This window comes from Rhopalosiphum maidis, chromosome 3 (assembly GCF_003676215.2).
Source record: "Rhopalosiphum maidis isolate BTI-1 chromosome 3, ASM367621v3, whole genome shotgun sequence".
Classification (NCBI taxonomy): domain Eukaryota; kingdom Metazoa; phylum Arthropoda; class Insecta; order Hemiptera; family Aphididae; genus Rhopalosiphum; species Rhopalosiphum maidis.
In genome coordinates, this window is record NC_040879.1 from 3,871,139 (window position 1) to 3,889,627 (window position 18,489).

General features: G+C 27.9%; 2 protein-coding genes and 1 pseudogene across 2 annotated transcripts; 1 reads left to right on the top strand and 2 right to left on the bottom strand.

The window, feature by feature from the left end:
* Positions 1–186: 186 nt before the first annotated feature.
* LOC113560218 lies at positions 187–507 on the bottom strand. Its single transcript, XM_026965985.1, has one exon. The coding sequence runs from the start codon at positions 505–507 to the stop codon at positions 187–189; it is 321 nt and encodes a 106-aa protein (XP_026821786.1).
* Positions 508–4,046: 3,539 nt separating this feature from the next.
* On the bottom strand, positions 4,047–4,772 carry LOC113560037 (piggyBac transposable element-derived protein 3-like). The gene has a single exon (XM_026965820.1). It carries the CDS (start codon positions 4,770–4,772, stop codon positions 4,047–4,049), a length of 726 nt encoding a protein of 241 aa, XP_026821621.1.
* Positions 4,773–9,582: 4,810 nt separating this feature from the next.
* Positions 9,583–18,360, top strand: LOC113560038 (annotated as a pseudogene).
* Positions 18,361–18,489: the final 129 nt, after the last annotated feature.

Here is an 18,489-nt window from a genome sequence, read left to right on the forward strand (position 1 = left end):
TTAACACTTTTAATATTTTTAAAAATATACTAGTTAATTGTACAATATATGAATTAAATTATAAATTATAAACATTATTACTAATTATTATAAACGTGTATCACTTTTAAAATTTCATTTAAAACATAAATTTATTCGTCTTGGTTTTTTTGAGTAGTCTTCAATTTCTTCATCATAAAAACTATTTTATTTTTGAATTTTGGTTAGTAATTGTTTTTCAATAGATAAAATTGACAATGCTGATAGTCTATTTTGTGATTGAGAGTTTCTTAAATATGTATGTATCCTTTTCAAAGTCGAAAATGAACGTTCAGCACCTGCACTTGTTGCTGGAATTGTTAAAATTAAAGATGATAATTTTGTAACTTGAGGTAAACTTTCATATAGTTCAGTTGATTTAAGATATAACCAAAGTTGAAATTCGGTTGACGAATACACAATAGTTAATTCACTTTTTAGTATAGAAAAATCAAAATATTCACCATACGAATTTTTCAGTGAGTCCATAGAACTTGTTGGAAACTGATTAACAAACTGCTCAAATTTTGAAAAATCCAATAATGAAAAAAATTGTAATTTAGACATTTCGGAAAATCTCTCATTAATTTTTGTTAACAATACATCAATGATTTCAAAAAATAGTCTTCGGTAATTGGTTTTTTTGTCTTCAGAAACTTCAGTTATTCTTAGTCTTTTTGATCTTAATGGAATTTCGATATTTAAATACTGTTCAGATTTGGACCAAATTTGATCAAAATTATTTCTCATATTTTTTAAGTGATTAATAAAATCTAAAATTTTTGTATTACAATAAGTGACATCAAATATTTTGGTTTGCAATATATTAAACAGAAAAGTTGCTTGAGGTAAAATATTACCAAATATTAAAAGGAAAAAATTAAAATCAAAATCTTGAATCGTTTAAAAAAATCCTCTAGCACACGATAATGTTTCACTGTCCCACTTTTCTCCATTTTCTATAATTGTGTTCATGAGGTTTAATACTTCTTGTCTATACTCGGACATCATTTCAACGAGTCTACTGTTATAATTCCACCTAGTTAGGGCGACAGATGGAAATCTTTTTTTTACTTCTTGTTCAAGTGCATAAATTCTTTTTGTAAATTTTTAAAAAAAAGATGAAAGTCCAGAAAGTGTGAGGAAAAATATTTTACATTCTTTTATGTGATTAACGGACTGTTTTAATATTAAATTAAGTTTGTGAGCATAACAATGTACAAACATTGCATTTTTGCATTTCGATCGTACAAGCGCTTGCAGACCATTATGTTGCCCAGACATAACTGCGGCCCCGTCATATGTTTGTGCTATTAATTTATTTTCACAGTTATATTCTTGTAAAATATTAAAGGTATGTCCGGCTAAGCATTTGGCAGATCGATCTTGACTGACGTCTACAAATCCCAAAAATCTTTCCTGTACCCCTTCATATGTCATATATTGAAAAATTATTGATAATTGAGATTTCGAAACGACGTCGGTGGTTTCATCCATAATTATAGAAACAAAATCAACATTTTTTATTTCTAATGCAATTTTTTTCATTAGAACATTAGAAATTGATTGTATAAGATCGTTTTGTATATCTCCAAAAAGTCCAGAAAAAACAGTGGCGGTCGAAAGGTGTCCGCTTAATTTGAGATCAAGTGTCCCCATCAAATTAATTAATTCTATGTAATTACCCCGATTTGTGGAAGTTATTTGTTCATCGTGTCCACGAAACGGAAGCTCTTGTTTGGCCAAATAACACGTTGCATCAATTAATCGGCTAACAACATAACGATTATTTTTTATTGTTTCGTTATGTTGTTCGATACTTTTTTTATAAGCTTCACTAAGGCATGTTTCGATTCTAACATTACTAAATTTTTTTAAAGTGATTAAACATTCAATATGTAAACGATTTGTTTCATGGCGATGTTTCAAATTATGATAATTATTTAAATCATCAAAACCAAATTTTGACCAAACGTTTGACTCACGTGAAAATAAAATACAAGGCCAACAGTAAAGTTTTTGAGATTTTTCACAACCAGATAACCATTTATTTGAATCATAATAGGATGAATTAAAATATCGAAAAGTTTTTTTATTATTTGATTTTAAATTTTGAAGTTTTGGAGTAGGTCTTCCTTTATTTATAATATTTTGTTTTTCAGAAAATGAGTTAGTTCCAAAAGATTTTTGTAATGATTGTTCAATAATACATTTACAATAATTATTATCATTTAAATTTAAATTTGAGGTACTTGCCAATGAATCCATGTTATAAATTCGATAAAATAAAGAATGTATATTACTTCAAAAGTCTATTTGGCGAATGACAGTGTACTGTGTAAATAAGAAAAAACGGCTACAGTCTACAACGCGTCGGATTATGTGCTGGTCGCTACTTGTTTCTCGCGTAAGCAATATCAAATGTGCTTACAAACGCTAGTTAAATACGTGACCCCTTCTATGACTCTATGACGTTATAGGCTATTCGTAAACAACAGTTCCGCGTAAGCAATTTCAAAATGTGTTACACCACAAATCGTATTATGATATGCCGTTAACATAATGGATTAAAAATAGACCGTCAATCGATAATTTTCCCTAAATATAGTACACAGTACACGACACAAACAAAATAATAACAATAACTACTATTTACTATCAATAACTTTAAATATTTTATAAATAAAAATAAAATTTTAAAATTTAATCATTTATTATGTACCTACCTATAATATAATAATATAATATTATATTATATTCTTAATATTAGTCGTGATCTAATTTATTATTCCTTTGATTTAAAGTGTAAGCAGTGCTTACAATGCTTACATGCACGCTACGCCCCTGAGACCATGGTTTATTGTCATTGTAACTATTATATCCATCAGGTATTATTTTTGATTAATCAATGGTATTATTAAATATTAATTGCACCACTACGGAATTTTTATTTTCAATTAGATGGAAGTGTTGAACATTATATGTAATTTTATGCAATAAAATATTATATACCTACTAATTAACATGTACGTAAAATATATATTGTGTATAGGTATGTAATAAATTAAAAAAGTTTATTATGATAACACTTATCGGTGTAAATTCAGCTTTAATACGTTTCGGATAAAATACTGTCGGAACAAATGTTTTTTAGCTAAAATACAGTCGGTTGAAATATTTTTCGGCTAAAATATTGTCGGCTGTAATTTTTGTCGGTTAAAATATTGTCGGTTGAAATATTTGTCAGCTAAAATACGGTTCTACTAATATATTTTCGGCTATTATACGCGCTGCCTAATTAAATTAACCTAACAATGAGTATAAAAATAATAAGAAGTATAAAATATTTTCAGATGTTATCTTTTTCATGTTTTTTTGGCCTTAATCTTGTATTCAATATAATTTAATCTTAATGTCCATTTTTTTGATTTGATACATGTTCTATATGTACTAATTAACTGGTCAATCTTATCCACACATCCCATTGATTTATTGTAAAACGAAATTATTTCTGGTCTCTCAATTTCAACGTACTGCTTATTTTTTTTGTTCCATCGTTTTATTTTTACTGAATTTCCTAATGATATGAAATTAGAAGCAATATTGACTGGTTTGTTATTATACCACTTGAGTATACCAACAGAACAGTCATTATTTTTTATTGATTTTATTTCGAAGGATGTACCGCGTCCCATTTTCGCCAAGACTTTATCCGGTAACAGAGGGGGGTTTCCAAAACGGTTAGTTCAAATAGACCCAGCTGCATAAATACCAAGATGATATAAACGTTCGAATAATTGATACGAAGAAAAATAGTTGTCGAAGTATAGATAAGCGGAATTTTTTTTTAATACCTTCGGCCAACTGTAGTACTATAGAACCACCAATTCCGAAAATTTTTTGTAAATTTTGGTTTATTTCAGTGTTTGATCCTTGGTACAATATGAAGTCATACACCATACCATTACTTCCAGCTAGTATAAAAATTTTGATTCCCCATGGACATGTCTTACCTTTTATTTATTGCTTTATTGATAGATTACCATTTTCTCGTCGATACTAAGGTTTCTCTCCTTGATCAAACTGTTACATTGCTTTTTTATTAAATTATATAACGGGCGGACTTTAATAAATTTGTCTTTATTATTCGGTGGTATGCTAGCGTTGTCTATTATATGAAAATTAGATCTAAGTTGAAAAGATCTATCTCTAGTCATATTATTAGCAACAGTATTTATACGGTATGCTTCCTCCCAATATATACGTACACGTGGAAATTTTAAGGTTCCCATGATAACATGAATAGCTATGAAACATTTTATTTCTTGAGCATTGGTCGGTGAAAAATGTATTTCCTTTTGGGCTGTATATAATAATGTGTTATATGCAATTTGTTCATAGAAGTCATTCGAAAAATATTTATTGAAATAGTCAATAGGAGCAGGCATTGATGCTGGTATAATTACAGATTCTATATCGTCTAAATTTAATTTTAAATTTTCAAATGGTTGTTGTACCCATTTTATATCTCTTTTATTAGTAACATGATATTGTACAAGTGAATTTGATGTTTCAAGATTTTCAGGTACTTCATTCGGTGTATTATCCTCATCATTATCAAAAATGTCCATTAATTCATCAAATTCGTTAATTGTGAATATATCTTCATCATTATCTATGCTTCCTATATCTGAGATATTTCCATCTTCTAATAAATCTAAAATTTCTTGTTCGTGTAAGTTTTTACGCATCATTTTAAAAATATTTAACGAGTGAGTATATTGTTTTAGTAATTATAATTGTATTATATAGTAATTATTATCTATTAATTGATTTATCATAATTTAAATCATTAAAAATAATATTATATTATGATATTATTATATCCGAAAAGAATATACATGAATAATATAAATAAACCAAGCAAATTAACACTTATGCATCTGTCCTTCCGTCGTTAGAATATACGTAAACAAGAGTATCCAATTAGACCGATGGGTCACATAAATGACCCAACATTCAAACGCTCGTACCGAACGTTTAAATAATCCAACAGTTTTATCAATAATATTACGACGAATAACAAGTTTACTCTTATGTGACATATATTTATAGCACATAACTAATTGAAGAGTTTAATTAAATAACAAAAATAGAAAAAAATAAGAGTATCTTTTTCTGGAAATTTTCTCATACAAATATCTAAATATAAATCGAACCAATACAGTTATGACAATAATAATCGCTAAACATATTCCTAGAAACTTGTCGTATCGATACGTATACAGAGTGATTGAAATATAATAAACCCGCATTGGTTATTGACGATAAAAGTATTGGGTCACAAAAGTGATCCGGAGGTCTGAAAGGTTAATATAATTTATAACAATTTTCAAATTTCTATATTAACTAAATTTTTCTTTTCTTGCTTTTTTTTTTAGCAAAGTCGTGTATAATGTCATCAAAATTAATAGTTGATGCCAACTTGTGTTCAATTGATAAAATACCAAGAGCATTGAGACGTTCTTGACCGATTGAAGCTCTCTGCCATGTTTTAAGCTGATTTCTCAACTTACTAAATGTTCTTTCTGCTTCAGAGACTGTTACTGGTAGCGTACAAAAAATTTTTAAAGCAATACAAGTGTTTATGAAAATATTCTCCAATTTTTAGTATATATTTCGTTTAATAACTTTAATGGAGGTATTTCAATATCTGTTAGAAAAACAGATTTATGAATTTTCCTTAAATGTAGTAATTCATTGAAAATATTTGGCGATAAATCATCAGAATATATTTTTATGATTTCCTTCAACTCTATTCCAAGTTCTGTAGTAGATAACTTCGTGTAGCATAAAATAGGAGAAAATAGATAACACATTTTTTTATGAGCTTCAAAACGATGTGTTAAATCAGTAATAATAAAATCTATACTAGCAAAAATGACATCTCTTCTAAAAGAATCATGTGCTATATTTTCTGTACTAGGTTGAATATCCGTTTCTGAAGAAGCTTCGTCATGAAAAACTTTTCTTTTCTTAGTTCTTTTGTCTTTATCTTGGAAATTTGGTAAAATATTCAAATTACTTGCGACTAATTTCGCTGCATTTAAAATTTTATGCCACTCGTTTCTTACATTTTGTAATTCTTTAATTAAATCTTTCATTAGATCAATTTCAGTTTCAAGAGATTTACCTTTTGACTGAATGATAACATTTCTTTCATTTATAGAAGAAAGTACTTTAAACCAAAAACTAGCCATAGCTATACATTCAAAGGAAGAAAAATAATTTTTCAAAGATATTATTTCACAATACATTTTTTCTGGCAAGTTAATTTCATTTAATATTTAATCTAATGATTTTAAAATACCAGGTAGATGATGAACAATAGGACGTATGGCTGAAACACGTGAGCTCCATCGTGTCTCAGATTGAGATTCTAGTGATATACTGACCTCTTCATAGAGGTTAGTATATATAAAGTTTGTACACACCCAAAAAACGTTTTCACTCTAGAATTAATTTTTACTGCATTTACACCAACGAGATTAAGGGAATGAGCGCTACATGGCGAATAAAGAGCAAAGTGATTTTTTTCAAAAATACGTGCTTGTACACCTTTAATTTTTCCACTCATATTAGCCCCATTGTCGTATACTTGTGCTCGACAATATGCTAATGGAATTTTGTGACGTTTTAACGCTATTAGTAATTCTGAAGCAATACTTTCACCTGTTTCTTCATTAAAGTTCAAAAATTCAATGAATCTCTCTTTAATTTCAAATGTTTTATTTTCACTGATGTATAAAACATATCTTAAAATTAAAACATTCTGTTCTTGGTGAGAAACGTCAGGAGTAGCATCAACAATAACACCATAATAAATTGTGTTAGAATTGAATACTTTCGCGCCACATGTTCTCGCGCCGAAGATGAGCCGGGTCAAAGTTCAACTAGATCACGACAAGCTTCGGCGACCTTCGTCACTGCCGTCGTCGTAATCGCTGATTTGGCTTTGACCTTTGCGACATATATGCCCGACACATACCCACCAGTCTACGAGTTGCTCTCGTTTCGCAATTCCGCATCCGCCGATTAGGCCGTTTGCCCTAGTACGCGCGAATATACGGTCCGGCAATTTTACGTGCGTTGTGTGCAAGTTAGCCAATCCGTAACCTTTTATTTTCGATCGCTATTCGTACATTACTACGTGTTCGTTACCAGTGTATTGGTAATTCGTCGTTCACCACGTTATTGGTCCCCTTTACACTCTCGCGTGTGTGTCAACGTTATTCGCACGGCCCTTTCAGCGTCCGCATCGATTCCGCGATTTACGGTGCCATCGTCCATATTGCGTTGCATGTCGGTCGTGTGGCGTGAGTGCCCATTACAATATTATTATTTTCTTGTCGATCCAACTACTGTGTGCCATACTATTTCATAATACATGAAGTGAACATATCGCCGTAATCGGCAACGCGAAAGTCGTAGACGCGGGAGTTCCCATCTGATGACCCGTCGGCTTACGCCATCATAATATATTACTATTATTATTACTACTATATTATCATCTTCGTTTCGGAAGGTTTCTGTTATATCTTATATATATATATATTATTTCTGGTCACCGTCTCGAAACTAGATATGCGAGTCGGAGTAGTCGACTTCAAGTTCGTATGAAGTATTCCGGCGCAAACAAATTGACTTAATTCGTTCGTTTAGAATATGGTTTAAAACTTTTTCACCACAAAGAGAAATAATTTTGACTCATCCAAGACAAATAGTGGGTCTTTCCTTTCATACTCTCGCCTTTATTTTGATATTTTTCAACAGTTGCTAAATGATCTCTAGTTACCTCATCATACCGGCCAAGAAGTTCTAATATTCCAAGAAAGTTACCATTGTTTACTTCACCGATTTTGGTACCGCTACCCTGAAAATGCAATCCTCAAGAAGCGAGAAACCAAGTTACATTAAGTAGTCTTTTTAGAATAGCCTTCCATTTTTCTGCTTTACTAAGAATTTTTTTTTGTAATTGACTATCTACTCCAAAACCAAACAAAGACTGTTGTACATTTTTCCATTTACAATAACAAATACAATGCGTTTCACTATTTTCATGAAGTGGAAGTCTACTATATTAATTTTTCCAGGATATTGTTTTTAAAGAAAATTCACTTCTCTTAGCTAGGACACTACGACTTTTTATTGACTCAGTAAGATTTTCAGTAAATTACAAACAAGGAAAAAAGTCTAATGTTATTTTAAAGAACTATAAATGAGCCAATCTCGTGGATATTTTTCTCTATTATTTGATGATTTAGTATATAACAAAAATTCAGAAAATATTTTACGATTACAATCTTTCAATATAGCTTTTCTCATTTTAAATATGTTATCGAAATTAGAAGGATTTGTTGAAATAATTTTTTGACGAATATCGTCGTTGATATGTTCAGGCCATAAACCGGGGTCGAATAAATTGTGCATATCGGTATTGTTTGTAGGGAGAGCATTTGTATTTTCATGCTCACAGATTTCTTTTTTGGAAATATTTTGAATCAAAATAGGTTTTTAGCAGGGTATTCTATGTCTATATTTTCATTTTCAACTGGTATAGTTTCAATGGAGTGTGTATTTTTTTCAGCTTCTTTTGACTTAAAAAAATTACTTATTACCTAAGTGTTTGAAAATGCTTTTTCTTCTTTCAATTTTCTTTTCTGATATCCAGATTTGTGTTTATAAAAAGACATTTTGAGTTAAATAATCGAAATAAAACAACAATTTATAATATTTACGATTTTACGTATGACGTTCTATACGATACGCGGTTGTAGTAGAAACTAAAATGAAACCAATTATTATCAGTGTTTTTTTTATTTGTTCGTATCATAGTTATTTATAAATAAGTTATTATGAACACCGTAGACATAACCACTACTTTAGTGGGACAATGAAGAATCATAGACATATTAATAAATCAATAAATGTTTTAATATTTAATATGTCTATGTGTATAACTGCATGTTTACACAAAATAAATATTTGACAATAATATAACATAACGATACAGTATATAAATATAAACTAACATTTATATCTAGAAAAATATTATTCAATTAATATGACACAACTAAATTATTACTAACAAAAATACCACGTAAATACATTTATAAATAACCCAATTTTGGTTACTAGTTTAGGAAAGAGAAGGAAAAATTTCATAGGCGATCAATTGTTTTCAAGTTATTAATAGTGGTGTGATATAATATTTAGAATATGATCATAAGCTATAGATTACGCATATGATTTTCAAGTTGATTAAAAAAATCCTAAAATAATTTATACTTGAATCTTGAAAAAAAATTTAAGTATTTAAAACATTTTTCTAATATATTTTGAAGTAATTATTATTAGCCCGGGACGGACGCCAGGTCCCAGTACCATGGGTCCTCCTGACCCCCCCTTTTTAAAAACATTTATATTTTATTTTATTATTAATTTTAGATTGTTTTAATTTTATATTGATAATGTCTCAAATTTTATTCAGATATTTGAGCTACAATGGCTTCTGACAATTTTGATTTAGAAAAACTAATAATACTTGTTCAACAAAGGCCATCAATTTATAATTATAAAGACAAACAGCAAAACAATAGAGATGTTCAAGAAAAGTTGTGGAATGAAATCTCTAATATAATGAAAGCACTAGGTATATTGTTTATTTAGAGTTGATAAAAATAAATAATATAATTTATATTTTATAACGAAAAGAAACGTACAAATATTATAATTATGAACCGAAGTATCAGATATTCTTAAAATACAAGGTATTTAAATTTATTCAACATAAATCACCATATTAGTAATAATATAATAACAAAATAGGTACTTAAAATAGTTAATTTGATCAATTCCTTATTATTTATACTGTGTATTTATTTTTCTAAGATACCGAACCTTTATTTGAATTAAAATATTCTGTAAATTTATTTCGAAGTGATATTGCTGCCGTAGAAGGTCTATTACAATATGTAATTCTACTGATATCTTATTTAATTAATTCATTCGGCTCTTGGGAATTTATAAATTCTTGAATATCAATAGAATGTTGCTCTCTTGTTATAATTAAGTTATGTAATACACAAATAGCTTTTACGATTTGTAAATTAAGTTTTTACTAATTTTTTATTGTAATTGGTATAAAATTTTTTGATTAATTAATTACAGCTAGTGAATGCAAGGCAAAAATGGATCACGCTTCAAAATTTATTTTCAAGACGGCTGCGTGAAAAATAATGCCATCTGGGTCTGGGGCATCCTCAAAAAAAAGAAAATGGTATTTGTTTGATAATATGTTGTTTCTCTTTGATTATATGTTGCAACACAAAAAAATGGAAAGCAATTTGAGTAGTCCCTATATAGAACAATTTGAAAATGATAGTTTCGTGGATGAACCTGTAGTGCCAAATTCTGAAGAAAATTAAGAAACAGTTGAACAAGAAGTACTTTCACAAACAATAGATACTAAAGATGTAGAAAATGAGAAATCAAGTAATGAACCCGTATTTAAAAAACCAAGAATAAAAAGAAAATGTTACCCAATGAAAGAGTGGTGGAACCGATGTTGGAATTTATAAAGACAAGATTTCAATAAAAAAAAAAAATAACGAAGATACACCTGAATTTTCTTTTTTTAAAAGCATTATTCCAGATTATTTAAAATTGAATGATAAAAATCAACGTCAATTAAAAAAAAATTGTATTAAATACCATTGATCAACTCCTCGACATCCAAGAAGATAATACACAGTATTCAAATGAAATACCACGATACAATAATGCACCACATACTAATATTATGCCTCACTTATCACCTTGTGTGTGATCAACAGTTTAATGTAAATAATCAGCCTTAGCAATTTAATGTGATTCAGTACATCGCTAGTTCTCCAGACTTCTCCTCGTCGGATAGTTCAAGCTTTTATTTAAATTAATATAGTGAAATTTTCGTTATAATAAATTATCATTTTTTTTATTATTTAAAACTAAAGTAACTATATTAAGTGTTAACTCATTTTATTATGATGATAACAAAATTAAATTGATTAAAAAATTTAATATTATTTTATAAATTATAACAATAAAAAATAAATACATATTATACACAGTATAAACAAGAATATCTAATTATTTAGAATAAGTTTTTTTAAGCTTACCTCAAAGTCACCAATAATTTCTCTTCTGGAGTTATACTTTTTCTGAAATTAGTATCAGGTTTTCGAATTTCATCGTTAAGTATTTCTAGAATATAATCAATTGTGTCGGTACTCATTCGTGTAAAATTTCTAAATTTACATTCGTCATTTCGAAGTTCATGAATGAAACTTTTAATTGTATTATTTTCAGTTCGTTTTAAGTTCAAATGATGAACCCAAAATATTTTTTTATTTTCTTCCTGTTCAATTTCTCTTAAAAGAAACCATAAAATAGGAATAGCAACGTCCTCCTCGTCGGACGACATTTTGATGACTAGTTTTGCTTTGATTTGACTAACTATGTTTTATCTAGTGTTCGATCATAATGCTTAATTATGACTAAAAGCAAAATACCTAAACATGACTTAAATTCTTTCAGTCAATTTTACTTTACTAGTGTGCGGTCACCCTTGTAATTATTTAATGCAACACATCATTTTGATATTTTTTTTTTTCATAAAATCATTGTACTACAGAAATAATTTTTTTCCCAGATATTTGGCCGGTTTTAGACTTTTAACATATATTTTAGAGATTGTTTATCCATATTGTACATATTGTTATATTTGTATTACATATAAATTCGTTCATTATTCATAACAGACATTGGGTTTTGATGTTTACCGTTTAACTATATATTATGGGTAAGATTTAGGTAGAACAACTATGGATTTTATACTTGCAGCCTATACGTTTTAAATATATTAATTATTTAAAACAAAATTTAAATACACGTGTATTTCAGATACATGGATTCCACAGTAATTACACGTGTAAATCATTACACGGGTATTAATAAGTTTAAGATACGTGTACACGGGAATCGTGAACGTGTTGGTTAATACTCGGTCAAAATCGCGAACTCTAAAATCAACTCATTCGTCACTCATTCTTTCAGAATCTAAAATAAAATAATTTTAACTTTTATAAAAATTAAGTTTTTACTGTAAGTTCTAAGTCTGCAATTATGTTATGGATAATGCGCATTAATTTAATTTGTAAACTTTATGTATTTTTTTAAAATCTTTTTAAAATCGTTTGCTATAGTTTTGTTTAGTATTTGATGGGCCAAAATTCTTAGAAAATTAATAAAAATAATATACATTTTTGCTTAAATCATTAAAAAAATTTTTGAAATATATATGCATAATTGCAATATAAATGCATTTGACGTTAACATGTTTACTACACAACTGTTTAAAATAATAAGAAGTTTAAAGTTATAATTATCTTGTATTAAAACAGTTAAAAAATATTTAACTATTTTAGTTTAGGTTTCAAAATTTAATACAATATTTTTTCGATGACTGTTGAAGATAACCCCTTAAGTTGAAATGTTGTAAGTTTTAAATTACGACAATATAACTAAAATCTATTTGTGTTATTTATATATTTCAAAAAAATTTTAATTTATGTTTGTTAAACAAAGTGCCTATATTGTGGTTTCTATATTTTTAAATAACCGTAAGAGCAATTAATGTGGAACTTTATTTATATTTTTTTAACATTTGACTTAGCAAAAAAAGCAGAAATAGTAGACACTACGGACTGAATTATGTTTTTCCGCCGTAAAAAATGTGTTTCAAATTTTGTTATCGACGTTGCAAATTGTTGCAAAAAATGAAACCGATTTGGAACCGATCTGACAGTTGGGATACCAATGTTAATACGTAAACATATTATCAAACCTATGTATAAACGTAAATTCATTATCGAATGTGAAAGTATAGCATTGGATGTAATATTTTTAAAAAATTATACAAGTACTAGTTGCACCGACTTAGAATTGTTTTGTGATAACACACACAAAAAACAAACAAACATTATTGTAAAATAAACTCAATCATCACTCATTCTTTCAGAATCTAAAATAAAATATTTTTAACCACACTTTTATAAAAATTAAGTTTTTACTGTAAGTTTTAAGCATGGGCGGACTTCTAAGGCGGCAAGCGGGCGATCCCCGCTTTGGCCAGTAAAATATTGGGCTGCATAAATTATTTTAGTCCGATAAAATCAAAACTGAATAAACGTAAAAATTGTATACGTAGACTAATAAATTACAATATTAGTTTAAAATTATAGAATAGTCGATTTTGTTACTCGTATAATAATAATAGGTCTAATATTTACATAATAAGTAATGACTATAATAATCTGCTTCATAAGAGAATTCCGTTGCACATAACGAATGATTTGGTATCGCTATATCAATTTTATCCATGGCCATTGTTAATTTTAGAAAAAGCCGTGGTTATATTATCAGACTATGGTTAAAAACTAAAAAGTATAAATGCTTATAATTTATAAATATTACATTGCACTGGTATACAACGGCATCTAGATAATGTAGTGGTAAGTGACAATTCGTTGACTGCCTCCTTCCCTGTGTCTTATTTATTATTTTTAAATGTACTATTGTATTTAATTTTTTGGATAATACTTTGTTCACTTTAATATTGAACGCCAGAATCATTTTTTTGTCGGCTTTTCGACATTTACTATTTGGTAAGTAATTATTTACTCGTTTATTTAATAATTTATATTAATTAATAAATTTGTTTTTGTAGAAACTGTGCTTATGTAACAGAACGACGGTAGAATCTTATATATTATACAATATTTTAGCTTTAATATTATTATTTTAGCTAATATCGAAACAGTTTATTGTGTTCGCTATTTATCATTTTAATGTTAAGTGGCGTAAATGTTTAAAAATGTTTGTTTTCATTCAGTTGCTCATTCCAATTGGATCTATCAGATCTAATTTATTCATATTTATATATATTAATTTATTATACAGTTACTGTGTTAATATGAGTTACTAACTCATATTTATTTTGTACATCCTAGGATGTACGGATGTACACTACGTGTTTAGTAAATAAAGCCCAAATAACATTAATAATTAATTTGTACAAACAGCATACCTAGCATTAACTAGTAAAACCTAGGTGTACCTAGTGATTGTACTTTTACGATAACATATACTCGTAATATATTGTATAGTTTTGAGTGTTAAGAGGCCGCATCATTCTCGTGTGTTGTCTCCGTCTTACAAGTACGTAACATAGCAAATTTATGCTCAGCAGATTACGTTTAGCTCCGTTAGTTTAAAAATTATAGTGAATTGACCTATTATGAAACTTGATGGTAGGAACATTATCTGTGTTTGTATGTCGGTTTTTTACGATTATTAAATTTTTAGGTGAGTTATGAGCATTTTTAATGTACGCTATGTTATATACGCATAACTTGTTAAAAAATTGAACTATCGTAAAAAACAACATACAAACACTGATAATTTTTTTACCATCAAGTTTCATAATAGGTCGATTCACTCTAATTTTTAAACTGACGGAGCTATACGTGATCTGCTGAGCGTAAATTTACGCACTTGCAAGACAAAGACAACACATGCGGGTGTGACGCCTTCTTAAGGCTGTTGAAAGCGAAATATTTTTAAAGGGTTGTATTTAGGCAATATTCGATATCCATTGTGAGTTATGTGTAACTGTGTGTGTTGTAACTGATCATTAGTGTGCTAGTGTAGTTACTAGAAATTAGTAATTAGTACATTGACAATATGATACATATTAATTATTTTTTTGGTAATTTAGGGTTTTAAGGTTTGAAATTTTTATTGAAGCATAAGGACATATTGCTCAACTTATTTCCAAAATATTTTGTAAATCGCATATCCCAAATTGTTTTTATAGATATTTAAAGTTGAAATTTGTATTATAAATATGGTTTTTATTACATCGTCAAAGGTTTTATTCCCAGTCCGCCCCTTGTTCTAAGTCTGCAATAATGTTATGGATAATGCGCATTAATTTAATTTGTATTTAGTAATTTTAAAAATAGGAAAATTAATGAGAAAATAAACCTCTTGTATTTTTTTTTTCAAATATTTTTAAAAACGTTTGCTATAGTTTTTTTTTGTTTTTAATGGGTCAAAATTCTTAAAAAATTTATAGAAAATAATATACATTTTGTTTAACAATAATACGTTGCGTTTCAGGCGTTGTATTGTGGGTGAACGTATAGCCGCAACGCACGGATTCAGTTAGGACACGGCTTAATCTATGAGCACGGACCAGTATTAATTAGCCCTTTTAAACTATTAAATTATTTTCCATTTATAAATTATCATAAAAAGCTTTGTTCAATATACTTTTATAGTAAAATGTTAATAATTTTGAAATTCTTAAATTTAAAGTATTGGTTAATATGAGCATTGACTATTGATTACTTTACTTTCTATTACTTAAATACTTTTGAAATGTTGTCAGGATGATTTGTTGGCTTATATAAAGATTTATAGTTGTCATTCCCATACATTAGAAACTACAGAGGCTTTAAGATTTTTGCCAGCTAAAAAAAATTTCAAGTTACTTTTATAGAATATTTTAATAATGGTATGGGAATAATTGAATCTATAAAATTCCATGAACATGTCTTATCTTTAAATGATGATTTCAATAAAAAAAAATTATGCTAATGGTGCTATAAACCCAACCTACCGTTTTGTACAAAATTAGAGAAATGAAAAAATGAGAAATGGTGTCTTTAAAATCTTGGTCCATGGTGTGGTTCAGGATTAATTGAAGTGAGTTTACCTTATGTTTACCTTTTCTTATAAAAAAAAAAATTTATTAATTTATAGCAATCTTAATAAATAGCATATTTTAATATTCTTATTATAAGCTTAAAATGTTCTTAATTAATGAAATGATTGTTCTAAGCCTTTTACCTATTTTGTGACCTTGTTTTTTCTTACATTACTTTTAAAAAAAAGAACATTAGATAAGTTAATTAGACTGTTCATAATATATATTTTAATACTTTTTGAGATCTTTTTTTCGAGAAACATTGTATTATTGACATAGTAAAAATAAAAGTTTGTTTGCTACCTTTTTCCACATAGGCCTTATATATTAATTTTAAGTACTTGATTATTTTCATCTGTTTATTTTATTCACAATTTTAAAATGTTAATTAATTTTATAATTATAATACATTTAATAATATTGTTATGTTAGGAAAAATTGCACGGAGTGCTTGTATCACACAGGCAATAGACCCTTATTATTTCTTATTTTATTTCATAATTAAATTATTGATAGTAGAGAAACTACTAACTAAAATATCAAAATGCTGGACCATTTTTTTTTTACTACAATTTGATGATTTTACCAGTCCAATAAGATTGCTTTATATTTTTTTATTTTTAATAGAAACTTTAAAAAAAAAAAATATTTTATGAAAAGCAAGACATAATCGTTAACTTTAAAGAGGATCCATTTGCTGAAGTGATAATGACTACTATGATGAAAAGAGCCCATAAGCTTAGGACATCTAGCGAGATCATTTTTGTAGATACAACTTCTGCATGTAATCCGCAGAATGTATGAACACGATAAATTATTATACTTAGTAGTCTTAAAGGCATCCAAATTTTTACAATAGGTATGTCAAAAATTTGAATTTAAATCCCACCCATCTTGCCCCTTTGTATTTTTATGTTTGGCAGTCACTTTATGTTTATAATATCAATGTATGCCTCTGATTATAATTGATTACATTTTTTATTAGTACTTAAAAATTAATAAACCTGTATACTTGTAATGATAAATAAGTTATACTTTATTTATCATTATTTATAATTCATAACTGAATTACAAAGTGCAAGAGCTAAGTGCCTACCTACTTTTAATACAAATCTGTTAGTTAATATTAAATTGTATTACCTTAGGACAAACATATGAATCCTACAAAGTTGGATTCAGTTTGGCAAAAGAAGCTTTATCCAATAATTATAGTTTTGGATGTAATGGATATCCAAAGATTTTTATGACGGACAATTCCTTAATAGAAATAAATGCAATTGATTAATCATAACTGGCCTGATAGTAAACATTTACTTTGTATATTTCATGTACTACAAGCAATCTGGCATTGGTTATGGGAAGTCAAAAACAAAAAGATATTATGAAAAATTTTCAAAATGTGTTATACGAGTATGCTGATACAATAACTAAGGCAGAAGAAGCATACGCAATAGCTAAAGATTCGGAATTAAATAATTAGAATAAATATTTGGATTTTAGATTTAAATGGTGTCTTGCATGGAGAAATGAAATGGTTAGAGGTCATCAAACAAATAATTATTCAAAAATAACTGTCAGGATTTTTAAAGATGTTGTATTTTCAAGAGTCAAAGCTTATAACGTAATAGTGTTAATAGATTTTGTTTGTACAGTATTAAATGATTATTACTGTCGCAAACTTAGAGAATTTGCAAATTCTAGAACATCTAAAATATTAATCAACTCTCTGAAACTGAATATACAATACTAATGTCTAGTGATGAATCATATGAAGTAAACACAAAAGTTGGCATATATTCATGTCACAAAGGTAAATATGGTTCTTTTTGCAATCATCAATGTGCAATTTATGTAAATTTTGATGTGGTCTCGGTAAATTTTCCTCCGGTGTCGTTGACAGATAAGCATACTATTTCGATTTTAGCTGAAGGTAATGACTTACTTCCATTAACATTTTTTGAACCTCTTATTCCCAATACATCAAAAAATAAAATTAAGTTACAATACTGATAATGGTAACTTACAGGATACTAAAAATGATAGTGTATCTAAAGAAGATCAATTACCTTTGTCTAAAGTTAGTGAAGTTATCACACAAGAACCTAAAATGTGTCAATGGAAAGTAAAGAAACTTTAATGAATAATTTAAACAATAAATATGGTTCAGCTGTATCGGGATTACAACTATTAGAAACTTAATTGAAAAAAATTTAGTGAAGGAACATAGGAGTCTTTTTTACATACTGCTAGATGATGATGATCTGTGCCATTACAAAAACGATCGGATGTGCAATAAAAGTACAGCCAACTTCAATTGCTAGACGATCATTAATTATAACTCAAGGTAGCAAACGATTTCCTGTGGGACGTCCAGCTAGTGGTGAAAATAAAAAACAAAAACAAAAAGAAATCTAGGGAGTAATATTAATAAAAATCTTCCAAATGCAAAACCACATGGTCGTGGGCATTAATTTAAAATATATTACTATTCAAATATAAAACATTCATCTTGGTAATTTTGTTTTATTATTCACAAATTGACTTGTATTTTTAATTATAAAATGAATCTATTATCTAAGATAAGTATATAAATTAATACT